Source organism: Corapipo altera, unplaced genomic scaffold (assembly GCF_003945725.1).
Source record: "Corapipo altera isolate COAL_440 unplaced genomic scaffold, ASM394572v1 2b, whole genome shotgun sequence".
Classification (NCBI taxonomy): Eukaryota; Metazoa; Chordata; class Aves; order Passeriformes; family Pipridae; genus Corapipo; species Corapipo altera.
The window spans coordinates 17,793,051-17,814,661 of NW_020884874.1; the positions used below are offsets into that span (position 1 = coordinate 17,793,051).

The following is a 21,611-nucleotide window of genomic DNA, read 5'->3' on the forward strand; positions in this document are numbered from 1 at the left end:
ATGAATAGTTTTTCAAAAATCTTTTTCTTTCTGTGTTACTTGCCTTACATTTTCCCTGGGTAACTACAATAAATATACATACCACTTTTCTAATTCTGACTTTAAGCAAGAAAGCTATTCACCTTTGATATTGGTCCAAAGTACTCTCTTATAATTTTGAATCCATTGACACATATGTTCTGACATGAATATGAGGTTGTGTTCTGATTTTGTACTGTTAGCAGTTTTGATTCTAAAGAAAATTACAGTGCCTGGGAGAATGGTGGCATGACAAAATGATGGGTTCATAGCATTCTCAGTCTTGAACAGATTTTGTTATTCATTTTGAAGAAATATGTTGTCATTGAGTACGTTATGACGATAAAAGCTTACTTGAAAAAATAAGTTTTGCAGCTGACAGTGGTGGTTGTAAAATAATGCTTTTGTTGTGCTACGCTAACTCATAACCAAGAGAACCATTAGAAAAATGACCGTTTCACAAATACATTCCTCCTAGATCAAATAAATGTGTAGATACTAGAGGTCCTTCATATATGTTTAAGGTATTAGAATTAGGATGAATTACAAATATATAGGAAATAACTTGACACTGCTGACGACAGAAGCTCACCTAAAACACTTAGAAAGTAATTTATCAGTTGTGTAGTTTAGACAGTCACTGAAAACAATCATAAATGTAGCTCTTCTTGTTTTATTTGCACTAATGTGGACTAAGTGACAAAAGCAGCTTGGAGAATGACGTCTGTTGGATCTCTCCAAGTACAAAATATGGAAAACCAGAGACTTGGTGTGTTCTTAAACAGAACATAAAACATGGTGAAGATAAACTTTCCACTTGGTTGTGAGTCCTAATGTATCATGACCAGTAATTATGCATAAGTAAATTCTGACTGTAAAAGGGGGCTATGAGACAGAAATATGTAAAATCACTCATAAATCACTTTTTATATTCCCTATATTCCCTGCTATGCCATACAGCAACACATCCACATCCAAAGCAGTTCTCAGGATATTTTAAAAAATATTAAAAACTAAAAGCAAAAATGCCAACTGAACGCACATACGCATTTTTGATCTGGAAATCTGTTTTAGAATCTAATCTCTTTTACATTTTCTTCTTTCCTTGTATATGTCTGTGAAATGTCCAAACTTTAGTGACACGAGACAGGTTCGTATTAGTGCCAGCATATATTTTTAAAGGGGTCTTAACCACTATCATGTTTATGTAAAGAAATTAGGCATGACATGTATGAAGAGACAGCAAAGAAATATTCTGAAAGGAAAACTCTGTATTTTTTTTATTTGAACTACTTTATTCATGTTTTCATTGTTCAAGTCCCCAGTGACTTGAGAAAAGCAAATATCACACCAGTTTTTAAAAAGGGTATTAAAGAGGAGCCTGGGAACTACCAAACAGTCAGTCTCTAGTGCAGGAGTCCCTGCTTAAGACCCGAGGGTTGGACTAGGTCTTCATAGGACCCTTCGAACCCAAACCATTCTACAATTCTGTAAGAAAAGTGAGTGTTCTTTAGGAAAAACAGTTTATTATGTGCTATTCCTGTATCTGACTAAGTAGTTTAATCTATGTTAAAATTAATATTCTCATTATGAAATTAAAATGTAAAGACTTGGTATTATGTGAGAGGACACTGCATGGAAACATCACTGAAGTATATGGATACTTCACCCTGAGTTCTCTCAATGCTACTGGACCCAGGCTGAGCATCAGTTCTTGGATCAAGAAAAAAAAAAAGAAAAAAATATTTTTTTGTGCTTTAGCACCAAAATAGAACAACCTTTTCTGTCCTTCTCCTCTATTGTCTGTATTTTAAGAAAAAGGTTTGAATATTGACATTTTCATCAACTTTCCTTTTCTCACCATACTCCTTCTTCATGGAAAGAAGTTATTAGCTTTAGGAAATAAAGAGAAAAGAAACTGCCTTCTGCTATTATCTGAAAGCATTGTGAAAAGAGATTATTAACTTCAGCCTCAATTCAGGTATACACCAGGCCAATGATGAGCAGCAAGAATAGTCAGTAGAAAGCAGCTATTCTTTTTGAGGCCTTCACAAACAACTGAACAGTGGATAATGGAGAAAACCAAGTGAGAAAATTACAAAGAACAAAGCTGACATTGACAGAAACTTTACAGGTACTGATTCCTTCCATTTGGCTTAATGTGTCTCAGATATTCAACAGCTGGACAACTTGAGAGCTTTACAGCTTGACATTGTATAAAGTGCACTCTTTTACTGGACTTTGCTTTCATTTTTTTTTTTAATGACAGGAGTCATAATCATGACGTGAGCGAAAGTTGAGAAATATTAATAAATGATGTATTTTTATCAAGGAGAAAGGCATGTTCTCAGAGGAACTTGTGCGTCTCTAGCAGTTACAGACAGGGAAGGGAGAAAGCTGTGCTTGTTCTAGGTTGAGGTATTTTTAAACTTTTTTCAAAATCCGTGTTCTGCGGGTATTAACTGAATTGGACTGAGCATTGTACATGAGTGAATTTTTGTGTAGTTAGAAAAGATGAATTTCTACCTGAAGCATCTTGGTTTGGAGCTACCTTAGAGCTTTTCAAGGTTTACTGTGATAAAATCTTTCTCTCTTTTTTTTTCCATGAAGTGCTGTGGACATCTTAATTTGCACGACATTCATAGCTTCAACTTTTTGTAGCTACAATTTTTCTGAGACAGATGATGCCCTGCTAGAATTGCTTGTAACACTGGAAAAAAACCTATATTGGAATCAAGTGTTTCTTTCAGCCCAAATTCCCCATCTGGTAGCAGCGTTTCAGTTGGAAGCAGCTCAGATGAACAGGAGCAACATTATCATTAGAAGGCAAACTGCAGCACAGCGGAGAGATGTTCAGCTCTCTAAACTGATATTAGTGAAATCCTGCTAAGCATATTTTTTTCCTACTCCATGCCATTATTTTCAATTTCAGAATTTCTAAGTGTGAGCAGAATATTTGAAACCATGACCACTATCTCTCAGGACAGTGATAGAAAAACCAAATGTTAGATGGTCTTTTGAGGAATTCAGAGAGCCACTCCATTTCTAAATAAGGCTTTTTCTTGGTCTGAGTTGGATGTGAGACTAAAATGAGAAGTTAAGTTGTTTTTAAATAGCCAATTGTATAAAAATTCTTGCATCAAAACTGCCTACTCTCTGCCGTACATACTAGACCCAAACAATAATCCTTAACAGTAACTGTGAATTGAAATATTACTGACCACATATATTGACCTATGAGAACACAAGGAGCTGTTTCTCAAACTCACAGAATCTTTCCTTCAGTTCATTAGTAGCTGGATTTGATCTGTTTCATGTCTTAAGCCTTTAGGAGAGACTATTCCAAAATGAAAAACAGTGCAAATGTGGTATTTAAGATGTATGATGTCTGCCATATTCAGTCATGTCTTATACTTGAGTGTAAAGATAGAAGTTAATGATCAAAGAACACTTTTGCATTGAGAATCTGTTTAGATCTGTGATTCCTGATTGTTGGTCATGCAAGGTATTAAAAGTTACTGAATCTGGTAGCCTGATGGATGCAAGGCTTCTATGGCTCCATCTTCATGTACAGACTGTAGCAAGGCAGAGCTCATAATCCATAGAGAGTGAAACACATGCGTGGCTGCACAGAGCAACATAAACAGACCACAGTGCCCCGTCAGCACCCACATGAACACAAACACAGCACAGCCTGCCTCACCCTCTTCTTCCTCTCCATCTGATCAGGATTAAAGTCTACTAGGCTCATGTCTATCTCTGGATGCATACACAACATGCCGTGCTTCAGGAAGCAACCTTAGATAATCTTTTCACGATCTTGGAGATTTGCAGCCCCACTCGAGTTGCTGGTACTCAGGCCTCTTCTACTTGTTGGCTAGTTGAGCATGAAGTTGTCTTATTCACAAATACCCAGTAAAAAGAGGGAGCATACCTAAATGGAAGATACTAAGAAGCAGGATTTAATGAGAAAATAGGACAGATTTCAGTGATCAAGGTCAGGCCTAATATGCTGACCACCTAGCTATTTACAGTCAACCGGTTCCTTTTATCTCCTTTTCCCTTTATCTTATACTTGTTCTTTCCTGAGCCACCTTGGTCCTTCTATTTCTCCACCTCTATTCCTTTCCCTAAATGTTCCATATTAAGTTTTTTCCATTTACACAATCCCCTTAACACATCCCATAATAAATTCTGTATAGACTTCCCCCCCTTCTCTTAAAGGGGTGACTCCTCCTGTAGCCAATAACCTCCACTAACCTGCAGGGTGTTCTGAGATGGCCTTCTCAGTTCAGAGATAGCCTTGACTCATCTGAATGGATTTCACATTGGGACAAGGGGTATCTGCAGTGCTTTTGCTGCCCCTACCAGCACTTTTAAATGACTGGTTAAATATATCTGTGGGCTGTTTAAGGCCACATGGCTTAACATTATTTATACCAACCTGTAAGAAAACAAGCCCTTGCCCAAGTTGTGCATTCTTCTTGATGGAAGAATACCATGTGTGCCTGACCACTGAACCACAATAATGATCAACAATATAACTACAGTAAGTAAGCAGATACAGAGTTTATACCAGATTGTTCATGGAAGCCTCCATTAGGGCTAATACATTCTTCTGTTGAGAAAATGAAATGGAAATACTTCTGTAGAATTGTGTGGTACTGAATTTTTTCTCTGATGATATTCGACTTACATGAATGCTTTCTAACTGAAGGATTTATTTTTTAAATAGAAGTGCAGGTGGGAGTCAGACACAATGAGATTTCCTGCTTCACTAGATAACCCTATGCAGATTAATGATTCACTTCAACTCTATCTGAATAATATTAGTATAGCAAATTATCCTGTATAGTAGGATGCACTTTTCTATGTCTTATGAGGCATTCACAAGATACAGCACTATAACTTATGGAATTGTTCCTACTATGTGTTTCACAGATCTCACTGCCGAGACAATTACTATGGAAAATGAGACCCAAGGCTCATTTTGTTTCTTATCTTGAGGATTATGTTGTATATAATTTTGGAAAGGTTTAAGGGACTATTTAGACTATTTCCCTCCTGCTCCTACTATGGTCACATGAGCAGAACAAGTAGAAAAAAGCACCAGCTGCACTTCAGCCATTGTGTTAATGGTCTACTGCATGCCACCCGGCAGCTTGGTATTGCTCCATTTTCGCATTTGTATCAGCAAAGTTCGTTGTTTAGGTTACATTGCACTTGTGCAAAACCAGATGTGCTCTAAGATTGTGCGGTTACTATATCCATTGACATGTGTCAGTCTATTGATGCTATTTGAAAAATAAACCAGGTGTGCTCCATCGATTACCCTACGGGGGTGGAAACTCAGTGTTATGATGTACTGGGAAACGTGGCTTCAGAATGCTGAAAAATTTCACTTTTAGTGATTGTGGAAACAAAGCAGCAAAACTCAGTGAAACATTAGACTTTATTAGTATTAATATTGTCATGCCACTGAGCACTTACTGATTGCATTAAAGTAACCAGAACACCATTTGCTAAGCAAGTCCACAATAGAAGAAGAGTTACTCTCGTAAAGGACAGTTTTCCAGCTGATTGGAAAGTTAAGTGTTGCTTCCATTACATTGACTTGCTTTGAGAGTATTCATACAGCTGCCATTAATTTTAGTCTGTTTTTTCTGCATGAATTGTCATTGTCAACTTGCTTAGAAAGCAAACATGGAATACACCTTGTTTGCTGCCTGCATCACTGTGGTGAGCTGGTAGTGCCTAGTGTAGCTGTCTAAGCTGAGGCAAGCAAGAGTGTCTTCTTGATTCTTGCTACAGCTCTACATGTCTAGCTGTCCCCAAAAGGAAAAGTGTTTCTAAGAAGGGTAGATTAGCATTCTGTGTTGTCTTCAGCCTAGCCTTAGAGAAATCAGGAATAATATCAACCAGGACATGTTTTTGATGCATGTGCTTGTCCATCTTCCCTTCTCTGCAATTAGCGTTAACAGTCTACCAACATTTAAAAACACTGGTCCTTAGTCCAACTCTGTTTCTCTACCCAGGAAATAATTTGTATTACACAATACAGTCTTGCAGTTCTACTTGTGAGGAGAGACTTGAAAGAGAAAAGAGGTTTCTTATGTCAGTGGGTTGCAGATAGCTTGGTGCTGTTGCAGAAGCCACTACAGGAATATTCAGAGGCTGAGGCAGTAGTAGTCTGGATCAGGTTGAAAACTGTAATTGAGTAGTAGTTAAAACCAACTTTTCATGTGTATTCTTTTATTTACATTAAGAAGGTTCTTTTTTCCTTGTCAAATTTAGATTAACAGAAATAATATCCACCCCACTATGACCTGCAATATGCTGTTTCCTCTCCACTGCTTTTTTAAATAAAATTTTGTTGCAGTTTCATTTACAAAGTGTGCTAAAAATAATGAAAGCCAAAGGTATGTAATAAATTTCAGTCAAGCAGTACAGTATATCAGAAGGTAAGAAACAAGACTTCAAACAAATCTTCAGCAGAATATACAGGAAATGTTATCGAAAGAGGATTCTAATTTGAGAAGTCACTGTAGAAAGTTTCACTCTCCCACACAACCTAGTATTTCAAAGCAAGCAAACAATAAAAGACTTCCTGTTGATTACATCTCTTGACCCCACAGAGCCAATGCATCCAAGATGTTTGTAGAGCTAAATGTTTTTTGGCAGTATTTAACAATGAGTCTTTGATGAAGTTTTGCAAATTTTAGGACTTCCACGAAGGAAGCTATATATACAAACCTATAATTATGAATTTATCGTCAGATATGCTGTAAATCACAGATCTTCCATGGTAGAAGCCCTAGCAATGTGTTTAACCTCAGTTGTTATGCATTCTACATATAGTCTACATATAGACATATAGTCTTATTATGATAACTTGAGGTAAATCACTTATGTAAAATTAAAAAGAAAAAGTATTTAGAAGTACTCTAGAATGAAATTTCTGTTCTCTAATTCTGTCATTTCTAAGAGCTTAACTGATGAGGAACAGTTTGGAGAAGTTTGTTAATGTTGTATTTGTCTCTCTTTATTGTAAACAGTATTAGTGACACTGATCCAGGATAGTTATGATTAGAATTATTTGTGGCCACAATGGAATATAGCTATAGAAGAGTTTGAGAGAGGAAAAGGCATTTGTGAAATGATTGTATGATTCCTGTTGAAACAGCGGAATGATACATAGGTTTCCCTTGTCTCTGCAATGCTTATTCTATGATATTGAAGAAAAATATTGAGATACTCCTTCATGAATGCAGAGTTACATGTATTCTTCAGAGTGAAATAAATACAACCTCACTCACTTCTTATTCCCAGTGAAAAACTTTGGTTGTTAGGGATTTGTTTTCCTGACTGAAGCTATTGTGAATCTTACCATGTACTCAGCACCTGCACAGAGGGCAGGAATGATAATTGGAGATAAATATTTTCTTTGCTTCCATCATCAAGTGTACTACAGTATTTGTAGTACTCTGCCACTTAACATATTTTCTATTTTACAGTAATTCTAGCTGGTTGTTAATAAAACCCAATTTGAATCTTCTTACTGTTTCTTTCATCAATTACTGTAGGATCTTCTTTCAGTAGCTTTATTGATTGTCTAAGCATTCACAAGAGATTTTGTGTGGACTAAGTCTGTATCTCGCAGCTTTCTTGCAGTGACTATCTGATACAGAAAGCATTAAGTATTAAATCAACGCTGTTCTCTCCATGATATCCTCTGGCATCCTCATGTGCAGACTCAGCAGTGCATCTTAGAAATATTAACGTGCTATATGTTCTTTATTAATGGAAATACCTGTTTCTTTTTCTTGGCTTCAGTTCTACCTCTGTATAGCTGTTACAAGGTTAAAAGTAAACTAAACCAAACCCGCATCACTAATGTATGTCATTCTGCAATTGCAAATGTATTTGTGGTTTGCATTCCAGCAACCTTGTAACAGAAATAAACCTTGATAAATCAATTGAATAGCCAGGTGAAATGGACTATAATGAGCATTGATTATATGTTTACATTCTGTTTGTAGTGGTATTTGATGTGTCTCCGTCCTATAAATCTTATTTATGGTCACAGTGCTGAGTTGTGTGATTGAAACAAGAACATTTTGTAGAATGACTTCAGCATGATGTGATTACCTTTCAATAGCTTAAAACTATGGATTTTTTTAACTGAGATAGAGTTGTAGCAGAGTTTGGCAACTCTTAAACATGGTGGAAAGTATATGTCTATAAATACACAGATGAAAACAATCTCACTTCTACAAGTTGAAAATACTCCAAACTTTCCAAACATTTTGCTGAAATGGCAGATTAGCAATTACCTACTAAACTATGTGTAATTTAGAGTGCTTTCTAATTCTATTTTCGAAGTCTCTATTGGCCTAATGCAACTAATATTTTTTCAGAAATGTTAATGGAGAATTTAGTTGCATAGTTAGAGAGTGTCAATGTAGTCTGAGACCATATTGCATTTCCAGCAGAAAAAAGGTCATAGATTTTCATATTTACTGTTTGGCAAATATTAAGTTCTTAGTTTGGCAAATATTAAGAAATTGGAATTGATTTATAATTATGTTCTTAAGTGCATTTTAACAATTCTTCTATTTCTTTTAGATTTTCCAGATTGCATATGTTATTGTGAAAGCAGCTAACTCACCTCGTCCTGGAAACTGGATATTAGAGCGTTCTCTGGATGGTGTAGACTATCAACCATGGCAGTACTATGCTATCACAGACAGTGAATGCCTGACACGCTACAACATTCATCCCCGTCCTGGAACTCCATCCTATATAAAAGATGATGAAGTCATATGCACTTCTTATTATTCCAAAATCCATCCTCTGGAAAATGGAGAGGTAAGATCAGATGGTATTCTGTGTACTGTAACCTGGCAGAAAAAAACCCCTTTGATTAATTGGCAAATATGCCCTCAGCAGACAGAGTATTTTGGTAGAGTTGAAAAATGTGGAGAGAGTCTATTTGCAAATTAAAAACCCCTCATCTTACACGGTACTGTATAAATGCATAAAAGGTTCACTCTATTATTAGAGTTATTATTATTATTATTCTACAAGGGGAACTAAGAGATAAAAGAGTTATTAGGTAGACACTAGTACTTTCAGACACCTTTTAAGTGCTTGAAATATGTTGCCATATCACTTGTGAACAAAGATGAGAATACTGGGAAAAATCACAGATCCAGTGAAGTCATTAAAACACTTTTCTTTTGGATCCGTTTTCAGTCCCGGTGTGCAAGCCAGGATGTCAAATGGTAATGATTTTAGTCAGAGTTTAATTTAATGCCTTTAAGAGCTTGTACCTGACACTCTGCCCCTGTTTATGCCTATTCCTTCTTCTCCTGTCAGAGGCCTCTACTATTTTATCGTAAGTCCAGGCGCATGAATCATGGACCGGTCATTTGTTTTAACTGAGGGTATGGAAAAATATGGTGGACATGAGGATGAGGATCTGTGGTTGAAAGAGCAAGGAAAATATAACAACAGTAGCTGAAAATGCAGTATTTTCAGTCACTTAAAATGACAAGAGGGAAAACCAACTGCATATTTTTTTCACAGATTTTTTCCAACACTTGCTTTGCAAATAGCTTGGTAATTCAAGGAAACAATGTGGTTTGAATGTGTACTAGATCTGAAGTATTTATTTATTTATAGATTCTTTGATGTCTAATGGTATTCTGTGAAATTTTAGTCTCAATATTTATCCTTTTGTTAATTTTTTTTGGAAAGAGGTACAAAATTACTTTATTTTGTTCCCTAAATGCAAAGCAGCATTCATATGCAAACTTGTTAATACAGTTCTTTTTGAGTCTTGGTCATAGATGTGTGTAGTTTGTTTATGTTCACAGAAAATTGCCAATGCCAGTTGCAAAAATTGAAAAATACAGCTTTCAATGAAAATATCCTGCTGACACACTTTAAAAAGATATAAACTTGGATTATCAGAAGTTATCAGATAGGAAATAATTTGCATATCTAGGAAAAATCATTGCAAATATTTTGTATTTGTATTTGTATAATTTGAATGGGTATTTTCTCTTGTAAAATCTAGCTGGAGCAGATGAAGTGATATTAAAAGAAATAGTGCATGCACATGTTCTGTGTTTTCAAACTGGTTTCAACTGGGTGCTTTTTGAGGAGTGAACAGAACAAGAGTTAGCAGTTTATCACTTGCAAAGAAATTTTTTACAGTTTCTTTGGGAGAACGTGTCTGCACTGAAAATATAATGCAAAAGTAATTATGCTAATAATTAATTTAATTTACATTGTTCCAATTCTTTGATTATCCAATTCTCTCACAGATAGATATTGATTCCAGTAGTCAGCTGTGCTCCTGGTTAAACCAGTTCTTCTTTGTTCTTCTTATGCCTTCTTAGTCTAACTTGACTGAGTTAAACAGCAAAGAACTTTATTCAGCGCACTAGTGTATATCCGTGACTGAAACACTGGCTTAAAGCCTGTTGAATTGAATGGAATTTAATTCTGATCTTAAGTGTGCAATTAATAACTTTTAACTTGGCGTGATGTGCTGTAATTGATGCTCTGTCCTGAACCTAGTAAATCACCAGCATCTGATACATAGTTTCTTTAAACTGGTAGAAGACTTTGCAGGGAAAAACATATCTGTTCCATACCACTTGGCAAAGGGGAGTTGTTAAATACAGGCATACTCTACAAAAGGCATGTCATTTAAGCCACTCTACGTTAATCTTACCTCACTCAGGTAGTTATTAATCTGAACTGTGGCCCTAATAAAGAGAAAGAACAGCTTGAAATGAAAAACCTTAAGCTTTACCTTTATAGAGACTGCAAGAGTACCATTCCACATGAACTAATCCATTTACATTTTTAACAGTACTCTTTTCATGAGTAAAACTCTAGTTTCATCTGTCTGAGCAGCTAAAGGCTGCAGTAAGAAGTATGTAGCGCTTACACAGAATTAACCTAGGTTAATTCTTTTTTGTATTTTGTCAAGCACATGACATGAAAAATGACCAAGTTTCTACCAATATTAGATTTACTTACAATTGTGTTGTAGGTGGTATTTGGCTCCTGGTTTTTCAGTTGAACTACATCTGCATATAATTTATTTTTGTTGCAGGACAGCAATTTTTTTCTATAAATCTATATTACAGTAATTTTGTAAGACTGACACAGTTATGAAATGTACATTAAGTCCCTTTGCTTCAAAACCCATGAGTTATTCAGGCACACCATTCTGGTGTACACCCAGAAAACCTGATGAAGTGCAGAAGGAACATAGGTCAACAAGCCAGTGCCAATGCCAAATGTACATCTGCAGTACCGTCTGAGGTTAAAACTTGTCATCTTAAAAAAATCAGAATATGTTCTTCTTATGTATACTTTCAATGAACATTTTAGTCAGTGACTTGATTCATTAGCATATTCCTAGAAATGTTCATTCTGAGCCAAATACTTTTGTAATTTAGTACTGTTCCTATTTGCAGCAGTAATACTATCTTGGTCAATCACAAAATTAGAACCAACAACAACTAGAACAAAAGCAACAACACAAACAAAAACTCTATGTGATATATCTTCAAATCAATGTAACTAGCACAAGTTTGCTCGATCACATGTGAACAAACAATCCGTAGACCAAGAAGTATTTGCAAAAAATAATTGTCTTGAATATTTTCATGAATTAATGGAAAAATTGTATGGTGATAGCTTCTGAATAAACAAAAGTGAGAAACTCTCAAATAAAGAAATTTCTCTAAAGGTGTAGACTTGAATGCAGAAAGATTGCTAGCATTCTGGTTTCCATACTGTCTAAGATCAGTGATAGCTGGAAAAATAGGGTGTCTCTATATCACATTGGCAAAGGTAGACTTTTAGCACAGATGTTTCTGATATGCAATCACAGAATCATGGAATGGGTATGAATGGAAGGCACCACAGTGTCTCATCTGGTCCAATCTCCCTGCTCAGGCAGGGTCATCCCAGAGCATATGGCTCAGGATTTTACTCAGGCGGATTTTTAATATCTCCAGTGAAGTAGACTCCACAACCTCTCTGGGCAATCTGTTCCAGTGCACAGTCGCCTACACAGTGAAGAAGTTCTTCCTCATGTTCAGGTGAAACTTCCTGTGCATAAGTGTCTGCCCATTGCCTCTTGTCCTGTTGCTTGGCATCACTGAGAAGAGCCTGGCTCTATCCTCTTAACACCTTCCCTTCAGATACTTATAGACATTGATGAGATCTCCTCTCAGTTGTCTTTTCTCAAGGCTGAACAGGCCCAGCTCCCTCAGCTTATCCTCATAAGAGAGATGCTCCAATCCCCAAATAAATGTAAATGGTAAAGTTTCCCAAAACAGTACTTCCAAATAAAAAAAGAAAGTTTCTCTGTCTCAGTGTCTCAAGAAAAATAGGGGAAAGAGATTAGTTATCATTATGAGTTACCCATTAACTTTTACTGAATTGATGTTTCTTGCTTTGACGGTAATTTCTTTTTTACACTAACTGAAAAAGACTCATTCACATAAGGGTTAACAAGTGGTGAGACGAGTCTGGTATTTTCAGGTAAAGAAGAATGCTCATTTTGTTCTCATCTTTGCTTAAACATTATATCAGAATGGCGTATATTTTTTTCTTTATTTCCTCAGATGATCATTAGTTCAAGAAGTGAAAATCAGTGGGTTACCATAGTGATTTTTGCTTCATTTCCCTGACACAGGATCCTCTGATGTTTATATCTAGTTTGTACTTTTTTATTGAAACCTTTCTTCTTCTGTTAGATCCCGTTTGTGTCACAGCTTCTTTACCTTGATGACTAGGATGTAAGGCTCTGGACATTAGCCTCGAATATTGTGATTTTATTTTCTGTGAGATGCTGAAAGATTTCTTTTAGTGAATGATTGTTTGAAGTAGCATATATAGTATTTTTATTTTGATACATGGGAGTCTTCTCGCTTGCAGTCGTGTCAAAGCTGGACCCTCTGAAAACTTCAGATGTGATCATTATAACATGTTAGGAAAATGTATATCTTTTCATAGAAAATGACACATTTTACCTGGCCTATAGTTTCATAGGAAATAAAATTGGAAGTTACACTTGGAAAAAGCATTCTTAAAACATACATAGAGTTAGAATACTTTGTATAGTCTAGGAAAAAATAAATATTAAGGTAAAAAATAATTGTTTTGTTATTTTTCAATATAAAATAATTCTCTGTGCAAGCAGATGTTGAAAGTCAAATCCAATGATTTAAGCGGATGAAAAGCTTAATTAATCTGATAGGAAAGCCCTTCCTTTTATTAAGAAGTCAAAAAGAACCTCCCCCCATATTCTGGGAAACATTGAGTTTCTCTAAAATGAGGCTTTCTGAAAGTATGAAAAAGAAGAGGAAGGCTGTGAATTTAATTCCCACCTTTTAAAATCTTAATTGGAATACCCAATTGACTCTCTGTTCTGTCATCACATAGAGGTGTTCTGTCAAACTTGGTTTTGAAAAATTATAATCATTGCTGTGGTGCGGAAGGTGTGTAAACTTTCAAAGAAAAGAAAACATTTGCTCATTGTGGGCAGAATCTGTCTTCGGAATATGCTTCCTCGAAGGATATTTCGATTAGAGTTTTGGATACACAGTAACAATGGAGAGGTGAAATTTCAGAATTAGTAAATATTTTCTTGTACTGAGTAAGAGAAACAATCTCTGATCCTCCTGTGTGAGATGCCTTTTGTATGTTATTTTTAGTTGCTGAGAATGTTCTACCTTGACATTTGAAGACTGAAAAATTAAAGGGTATAAGACCTATATTTGAAGGAAAGCAGTCTGATTCTAGAAACAAGAATGACACCTAGTTGCAGTATACCAGCTGGATCAAATTTCCAAAAAGTTTGTCTAAACACTTCATATCAAACACAGCCCTTAGCTTTGCTTGATTCTTTTCAGCAAGGAGCATTTGTGAAGCAATCAGTGTGACCATCAGATAGTTGATAAAATGGTACTGATAATGACTATCTGTCTGTTATTAAGGAGGTAATATAGTTGTACATCTGCTATTTTCAGTTGTAAACAGCATAATATTTCCGTGTTCAAAAGTAAAAATTGGAGACTGAAAGACTTTGGAAAGAGTTGTCTGTGTGAACAATGAAGTTTAAAGTTCTCTGAGTCTCGATGCTAGGCTTTAACAAGAAAATTCCTTCTTCTCTCTGACCATAGCCAACACTTAAGGCTGAAGCGGAGGACTGACAGGGAGGGGAGTTATGGTGGGAATTAAGTAACCTATCTCCTTCCTTTTCTGCAATGAGTTTTCCTATCACTGTTATTATAGTGGAGAGAATGATACTGCAGTGAAGGTGGTGCTTCAGTTCTGCTCTTTCAGGTGCTTAATTTCTTGCCTTTCTTGTAATGGCAGCAATGTAAGTGTGAGGTCAAAAAAAAAATGTTTTCATGGTGGTAAAAGCTAGTCTGTGTAAGCATGTTCATTAGTCGTTCTTCAATCAACTGGAAGTTCAAAGTGTGTGCTAAACATGTAAAGAAGAAAAATAAACAGAAACAACTTCCTTGGTAGTAATGGGTTTTTTTGTTTTGTTCACTTGACATAGCACTTGAATGCTTTTACTGTACCCTTTTTTAAATGCATCTCTGTGCTGCATGTCTCAACTCCCTTGGAACTTCTTGCAACACCCTAGTACTTTGCTGAGCTTACCTCAGGCCAACGATACCATGAACATTGAACTCTATTACTTCCCAGTGTTTGCATGCTAGATTTCTCCTCTTCATACCATAGCTTGTCCTGTTTGGTGTAGTCTCAATGATTCACAGAGAAGGAAGGGAAGAAAAAGAAATTTTCTTAAGAGTCTAAGAGTGTCAGTGCTAAGAGGACAGAGGATCAGAATTTTGGAAGTACTCAAAATTGAAACATTTTCAGTTGCAGACTGAAAATTTTGTGTTGACTTTTTTTTTCTTATTAATAAATGATACGGATGCTACACTGTTTCTAAAAAAAATGCCAAAAAGTTCGTCAATTGCAGTATTGAGGCTGCTTTTATAGTTCCTATTGATACCTTAAGCCCCTAAGGGTTTTTTATTTTTCTAGTACTTGTAAGCCTTGTAAGTTTTATAAGTAGTGGAAGTAGACTCTAAAAACAGCATCCCTTTCCCTCTAGCACCCTTGTTTACACATTCCTTAACCCTCTTACCCCATTCTATGCTCCCTATATCAATCCTACTCCTGAAACCAGTAGAAATGTTTAGTCTTTTGTCAAGGCAAGGCCTAGATTGTTAGCAGAACAGCATATCAGGGCCTAAACCACAGAACACGGTCAAAAACTGGGTTACTATGTACCCTTTGTGCTCTGAGGGAGATGAAGATGGGATGAATGGGGAGTCCCGAAATGCACCCCAGACCCATTTTAAGGGGGTGGACCCGGGGCGGACCAGAGTAAAGGCCACAGGGTGGACACATCTGGGATTGGATAGATGGTATTATAAAATGTAACCTCTCGGGCACAGGGGCGTGTGTCTTGTAACATCTTAGCCTTGGCAAAATAAACCCTTTCTTATCTCACCCCTAATTAACTGCTCTGGAGATTTTTTCAGCACCATAAATCCCACGGCAATACTATTTTTAGATTGACCCTCTCAGCTCCTAATATGCATTCAGCATCTTTTTTTTATTGCAGAATAATTTTCTAGAGTCTGAACTCTTAGTTCCCCTTGAGTAACAGTGATAGGTTTCTTTTCAAATGCATAAGATAGAGAAAAGGCATCACCAGTAAACAGTAATGCATATCTGTCTCCATACCCTCAGCTGCAATCACTCTAGGCATTTCTCATGACTATGCTAAATTTCCATGTATTTGACTTGCATCTGTACACCTCCTTAGAGGGCATATGTTGTCTCATACAAGTATTTTATTGCTATATTATCATTGTAAAAAAATTCATGATACAAAAAATAAGGTAACAATCTATTGTTAATGGTTGAAACTGTTCAGAAATTTATGCGGGTTCTACTTCCAGCGTCACAAAGACATTAGACTAAGACTAATGAATGCAGTCTGAGTCAGGAATTCCAGAATAGGGATTTGTGAACAGTTTTTTTCAGCTTGATGTCTGAACAGGGAGAATAGCAATAATTTTAAATAATTTAGGTTTGGGTTTTTTTTTCAAAAAGTGGAAGGGAAATTTTTATTTTGATTGACATGGGTTGTTCCAGGTATGCAAAATGAAAACATTTTATTTGGTCATTTAATTCTTTTTTTCCATGCAAAGACGATGAAAACAAATTTCTCAAAACTGTGAATAGAGGCCATTTGACAGTCATTTGCCTGGAAAGCAAAAGAAAACTTCAGCAGGTAGATATCAGATGCAATCCTTGCATCCAAGATATCCTGCTTCCCAGGTTTTTAGCACTACTTCCCAGTTTTTAGCACACTTTGAGTCAGACTGTCTATACAGGTGGCATAGCTTCATTTTCTAAGAAATAATGAATTAGGTTTTCTCTAGACTGAAATACAAGTGTCCCGTCAGCTTAGGATCATTCTCATCTTCTTGCTTTTCTGTCTTACAATGCACAGTTAGTATTTTGTAGTGATTAGTAATAGGGACAGCCAACAGGATACATAGATAAATGGTTCTTAATATTAAAGATCTTTTCACTGAAGTCAGTAATAACCTTTGGATCAAGTCGTCTGTGAAGGCTATTAATCTCATTTTATTCAGATTTTCATCAATACAGAGGTTAAACAGTCCCTGTTTAACACTCTTGGATTACTCAAACTTTGTTTTCCCTGTTGGTCTTGGTTTATGTTTTCTTTCTGTCCCCTCCCACCCCCCTCTTCTGGCTACAGCAGCTTCAGGAATATTTATACTCAAGCCATGGGTTTGGATATCATCTTTTTGTGTATGATTGCTCTCGATGAAATGACTTGTGATAACTTCTACTTTTGAATGTTCTTTTTTGAGTGTTTTGAAAGGAAAGTAGCCTAGAAGGTTACTTGTGTCTACCAAGAAGGGATAAAATACTGATTTTCTTCAAGAATTTTGGCACATAAGCTTTCAGCTGCTTCAAAATTTCCACTTAGAATAACCATGAAAGAAACAGTTTACAAAAAGATATAAAACAGATTAGAGATTTGGACAAAGATCCAGGTCAAGTTCATTTGGCTGCTTTTTTTGGTTTTTTTCTTTTTTTTTTGTCCTAGTAAAACTGAACTTGAGTGTCTAATATGAGAAAAAAAAGGCCTTTAACAAATAACTGCCAAATAAATGGATACATTTTACATACTCTGTGTCCACAATGATATATTGCCTCACTAGCACAGTATTAATATTTCCTGTTTTTCTAATCGGCATTCAAAGATATGTAAAAGTTAAAAACAAAGTAAGCATTTCATGTATGTGCTCAGTATCATGGGAAAGTATTGAAAACATAGAATTTAATGTAGGATAGTTTTAAATTATTTTATTATGCATGATGAGAATTGACTTTGCAATAGTTTATTCAAATCTTGTACAACTGATCTTACAAGTCAGTAATTTAAGAATTGCATTATAGCAATATTCACTGTTAATTTTTGCCTGAGAAAAGGGAAACTTACAGTAATATTTTCAAGTTGATAGTTATACCGAATCTGAGGTTTTGCTATTTAATATTATAGAAATATTATAGAAAAAATAGTGGATATAAAATGTATAATGTACTTCTAAATTATGCTGCAAAGAGGAAACAACTGTGGAAAACTACATGTAAGTACTATTGCAGTTTCCCATTATTGTAAAAACAAGAAATGGGATATTTACTGACAAATCTATGTGGGCCAAGTTGCAATGAAAGTTTGTTTTGTGCAGTTAGACAGTCCACTTTTCTATCTTGGCATGTCTTCTGTTCTTGAGCAAACTTATGTCATAATTTCTACTGTTTCTGAAAAAAAAGCAAAATTGATTCATCATATGAATCATAATATTTAAAAATAAAGTTGCAATATGCAAAAAACATACTATACAGTGCAGTCTATCAGTTTGAAGTTGAAGAGTCAAATTCACTATTTTCCTTTTTTCTTTAGCATTCATCATTTATTGCTCACAATGCTTACTGAAAAAAAGATATGTGCACATCTTTATATCTTTGTATCTTTTCCAAATCATAAAGGTTGGATTCATACCTGTAAATGTAGTTTGTAACTCAACATACTGTTTTAGTTGCAAAGGGAAATGTTACACTGAAGTCTTGGTATTTGCTTGAAATGACACAAATTTGTTTTGTTGGGTCTGGTAGCAGATTTTTGGTCAGATTTCATAGCTGTAGATTTTATTCTGACAGCAAAACGAGAGCAGTGGGTGCTTGCTAACTTGGTGAGGTTTTTTTCTCTTCTGTTTGATTAAGGGAACTGAAGATCCCCTGTAGGTTTTTGTTTTGGGGAACTGATACTTGAAGACCTTTCTTTTCTTTTTTTTTCTTTTCTTTTTTTTTTTCCCTTTGAGTAGTTGTTAAACAGTCATGGAAAATTACCGGGAGAAAGAATAGCTGAACTGTAAAACAAATAAATATTTTTTTAAAGGTGGAATTTGTTAAAATCCAGTTGGACTACATGGAGAAGTAATTTCAATCACTAAAATCTCATGGAAGCAGGGACATATAAATAGGTCAGCTTGAGGCCAAATGTAGGTATGCTTTCATGTCAGTGCAAAGGAATTGTATATTAAAGGAAATCAAAACCAAACAGCATTATTTACCTGGAAATTTCAGTTTAAATGGGATTTATATGGAATTTTCAGTTTAAGTGTCATGGAAGTTCAATAGAAGGAAAGTTAGTCAATGAGGCGCTGTAATACCAGTGAAAACATTATTTGATTTAGGTCTAATGTCTAGAATACATAAATGAAGAAACATAGAGGCAGGTTGGATATGTTGACAGATTGCTTTTTCAAGCACATCAGAATAATAAAGCTGGTAGACAACTGAGACATAGTAGGAGTGCCAAGGACAGTAGGTCCACAGCAGGTTAATTCTGTGGATTGAGCTTCTTATGGAGGGACATAAAGAAGTAGCTACAGTAGAGCTTTTCTTTGTTTTAGAAGTTGGAGAAATAATAGTTTTAAAAGAACAGTTTAGAGGCCTTGGCAGACTTGTTCCTCTGCTTTCATTGCTGTCATGTGGTAGGGAATATCCCTGTGATCAGTTGGGGTCAGCTGTCCCAGCTGTGCCCCCTCCTAACCCCTTCTGCACCCCCAGCTTCCTCGCTGAGGGAGGCAGGGTGAGAAGCAAAAACGGCCTTGATGCTGTGCAAGCGATGCTCAGCAGTAGCTGGCATATCTCTGGAATATTATCGATGCTGTTTTCATCACAGATCCAAAGCATAGCCCCACACAAGACACTGTGAAGAAAATTAACTCTGTCCCAGCCAAAACAGCACACTAGTTGACTATATAAATCATATTATTTTATATCAGGTATCACAGATGAAATCTGAAAAATCCAAATGATTGAGAGTTTGACAAAACCCTGCCAAGTTTACTTTTTGTAGTCAAAGTAAGCAGTACTGTTTTTGTGATTTTGCAACAATTAATCACGATAGGAACAAAGAATAAAAAGTTGTTTTCATGCGCATAATTCTTTAATCTCCTGTCTTTTACAGAAGATTTATGATGCTATTCCTGGCCTGGGAATTCTGTGCCACTTAGAAATGGATTTTTTCCCCCTGACTTTTCTTACAGTAGCCTTTGTAAAATATCTCAAAGTCTGAACAGGTCAGGTTCAGAGTTAGAGACGTATCAAAGTTTCTTGTATTCTACAGCTGAATGTCCTATTTAATCTTTCGTTTTAAAATATTATAAATGGTTTTAAAGGCACTGAATGCTCACCATTCAGAGGAATCCCATCTGGTTTTCAAAAGCATTCATCAGTTCATGTTCAAAATTATATGATATGACATGGGTTTTGCTAGAAATTAGACACCAACACTGTACAGTAATTGTAATGGACTTTTCCACACATAGGTTTGCACTTCAAAAAAACCCAAAAAGTTTTGTTAACATTTTTCCAGCCCAAAACTCTTCAGAGTTGTGGTTACAAACAAGAATGTTGCAGCAATGTAAAACATATTACCACAGTTTATTTAATGATAACATTCAGGAGCAGATGTACTTGTTTACTGTTTGAATAGCTTAAATCCACACATTCTCCCTCTTTTACATCAGCAGTTGTGTTTGGCAGCCCTTTGCAACTGCTTACAGCTGTTAAAAGTTCCTGTGGATTTTCTTTCTACTGGTCACAATTCTGTACTGGCAGTAATTTGTCCATAATTCCACAGTGTACTCCACAGTGCATCTTATTCAGGAAAAAAATGTAGCAGGAAGTGCCATGAGTTTTTAGGATAATCATATAATGAATAAAGGAAGTCATAACATCTTGGTAGGAAAGGGAGGGTGAGTGTTGTTTATGTTTTTTTTTAATATTGTTTGATTTGGCATACTTAGAAATCTTTTAATTAAATCTGGGGATCAGAATGCTTTTTATTATAATCCACAGGAAAACATAACTTTCCTGTTTTAGTTATTTATTTGAAATTACTTGTCTCATTCATGATCACTGTCCAAAAAGAAGCTTAGAACTTTAAAAAGTAGTAGAGAAAAAAGTATTCTTTTAAGATAATGTGTCATCTCATTTCAGGGCTTTCTTAAAAATTAGCATAATTTGAATTTTAATGTTGTGCTTTTCGAGTACCTTTGAAGAACATATTTGACGGACCACTGTATTTCATCCTGTAAGCCGAGAGATGGTCGTGTTTAACTCAGTAATGCCACTGTATTTCACCTGTGCTTGATCAGAACTCAGAATAACATAATTCTCAGAATTGCTTTGCAGCTGGAGTTGCCATTGGCATCAGCCGTTGAGTTCCTGTGGCAGCAGCTGTTTCACACTGACAAAATGTAAAACAGAATGACAGTGGTAGTACAGATTTTCAGATATCAGAGGTCAGAGCGTTGTTGCGTATGATGAAATTTAAGCCAGTTATCATTTAGTGATTTAAAATCATAAGTCGCCTGCAGTACTATGTACTAGAACCTAGAGCACATTGCCAATCTACTTGGTTGTAGATAACTCTTACAAATACTGTTTCAGTGTGCTTCATCTGTGAGAATGTTCCTGTAAGAGCCAAGCCTTTAACTTTTTCTCCAACTATCTTGTTAGTTATTACTAAACACAAAAAAATTTTTTTTGCTGTATTAAGAGGAGGTGTCTCACTTGTAAGTACACTTTGAAGAGCCAGTAGAGCACAAACCATCATTGTTGTGTTAAAGTACAGTATTCCAGGCCACACGTCTTGGCTGTGGTATGCATAAGTGTTGCTGAAACTACAGCATGCTGCAATGTTTCCATTTATTTAAGACAGTTACAAAAAGAAAATAAAATCTTTAAATTACAAGTATACTTTCAAGGTAATCAAATTCCTGATTATTCTGTGATTTATTAACTATTGCTGTTTAAAATATGCAAGATGATGTCTTTGACAAATTGTTTCTTGTCCAAAACTGACAAGTATGAGAATTACAGGAGCCACAAAAAAGCAGTGGCTTGAATAGGGAAAT

At 35.7% G+C, this 21,611-nt stretch overlaps 1 protein-coding gene across 2 annotated transcripts in view; it reads left to right on the plus strand.

The window, feature by feature from the left end:
• Positions 1-21,611, plus strand: part of LAMA2 (laminin subunit alpha 2) — a 275,987-nt gene that overhangs the window by 15,132 nt on the left and 239,244 nt on the right. For both annotated transcript variants that reach the window (XM_027632844.1, XM_027632852.1), the window contains exon 3: positions 8,644-8,886. In XM_027632844.1, coding sequence (XP_027488645.1) covers positions 8,644-8,886 — 243 coding nt within the window. The remainder of the gene's footprint in view (positions 1-8,643; positions 8,887-21,611) is intronic.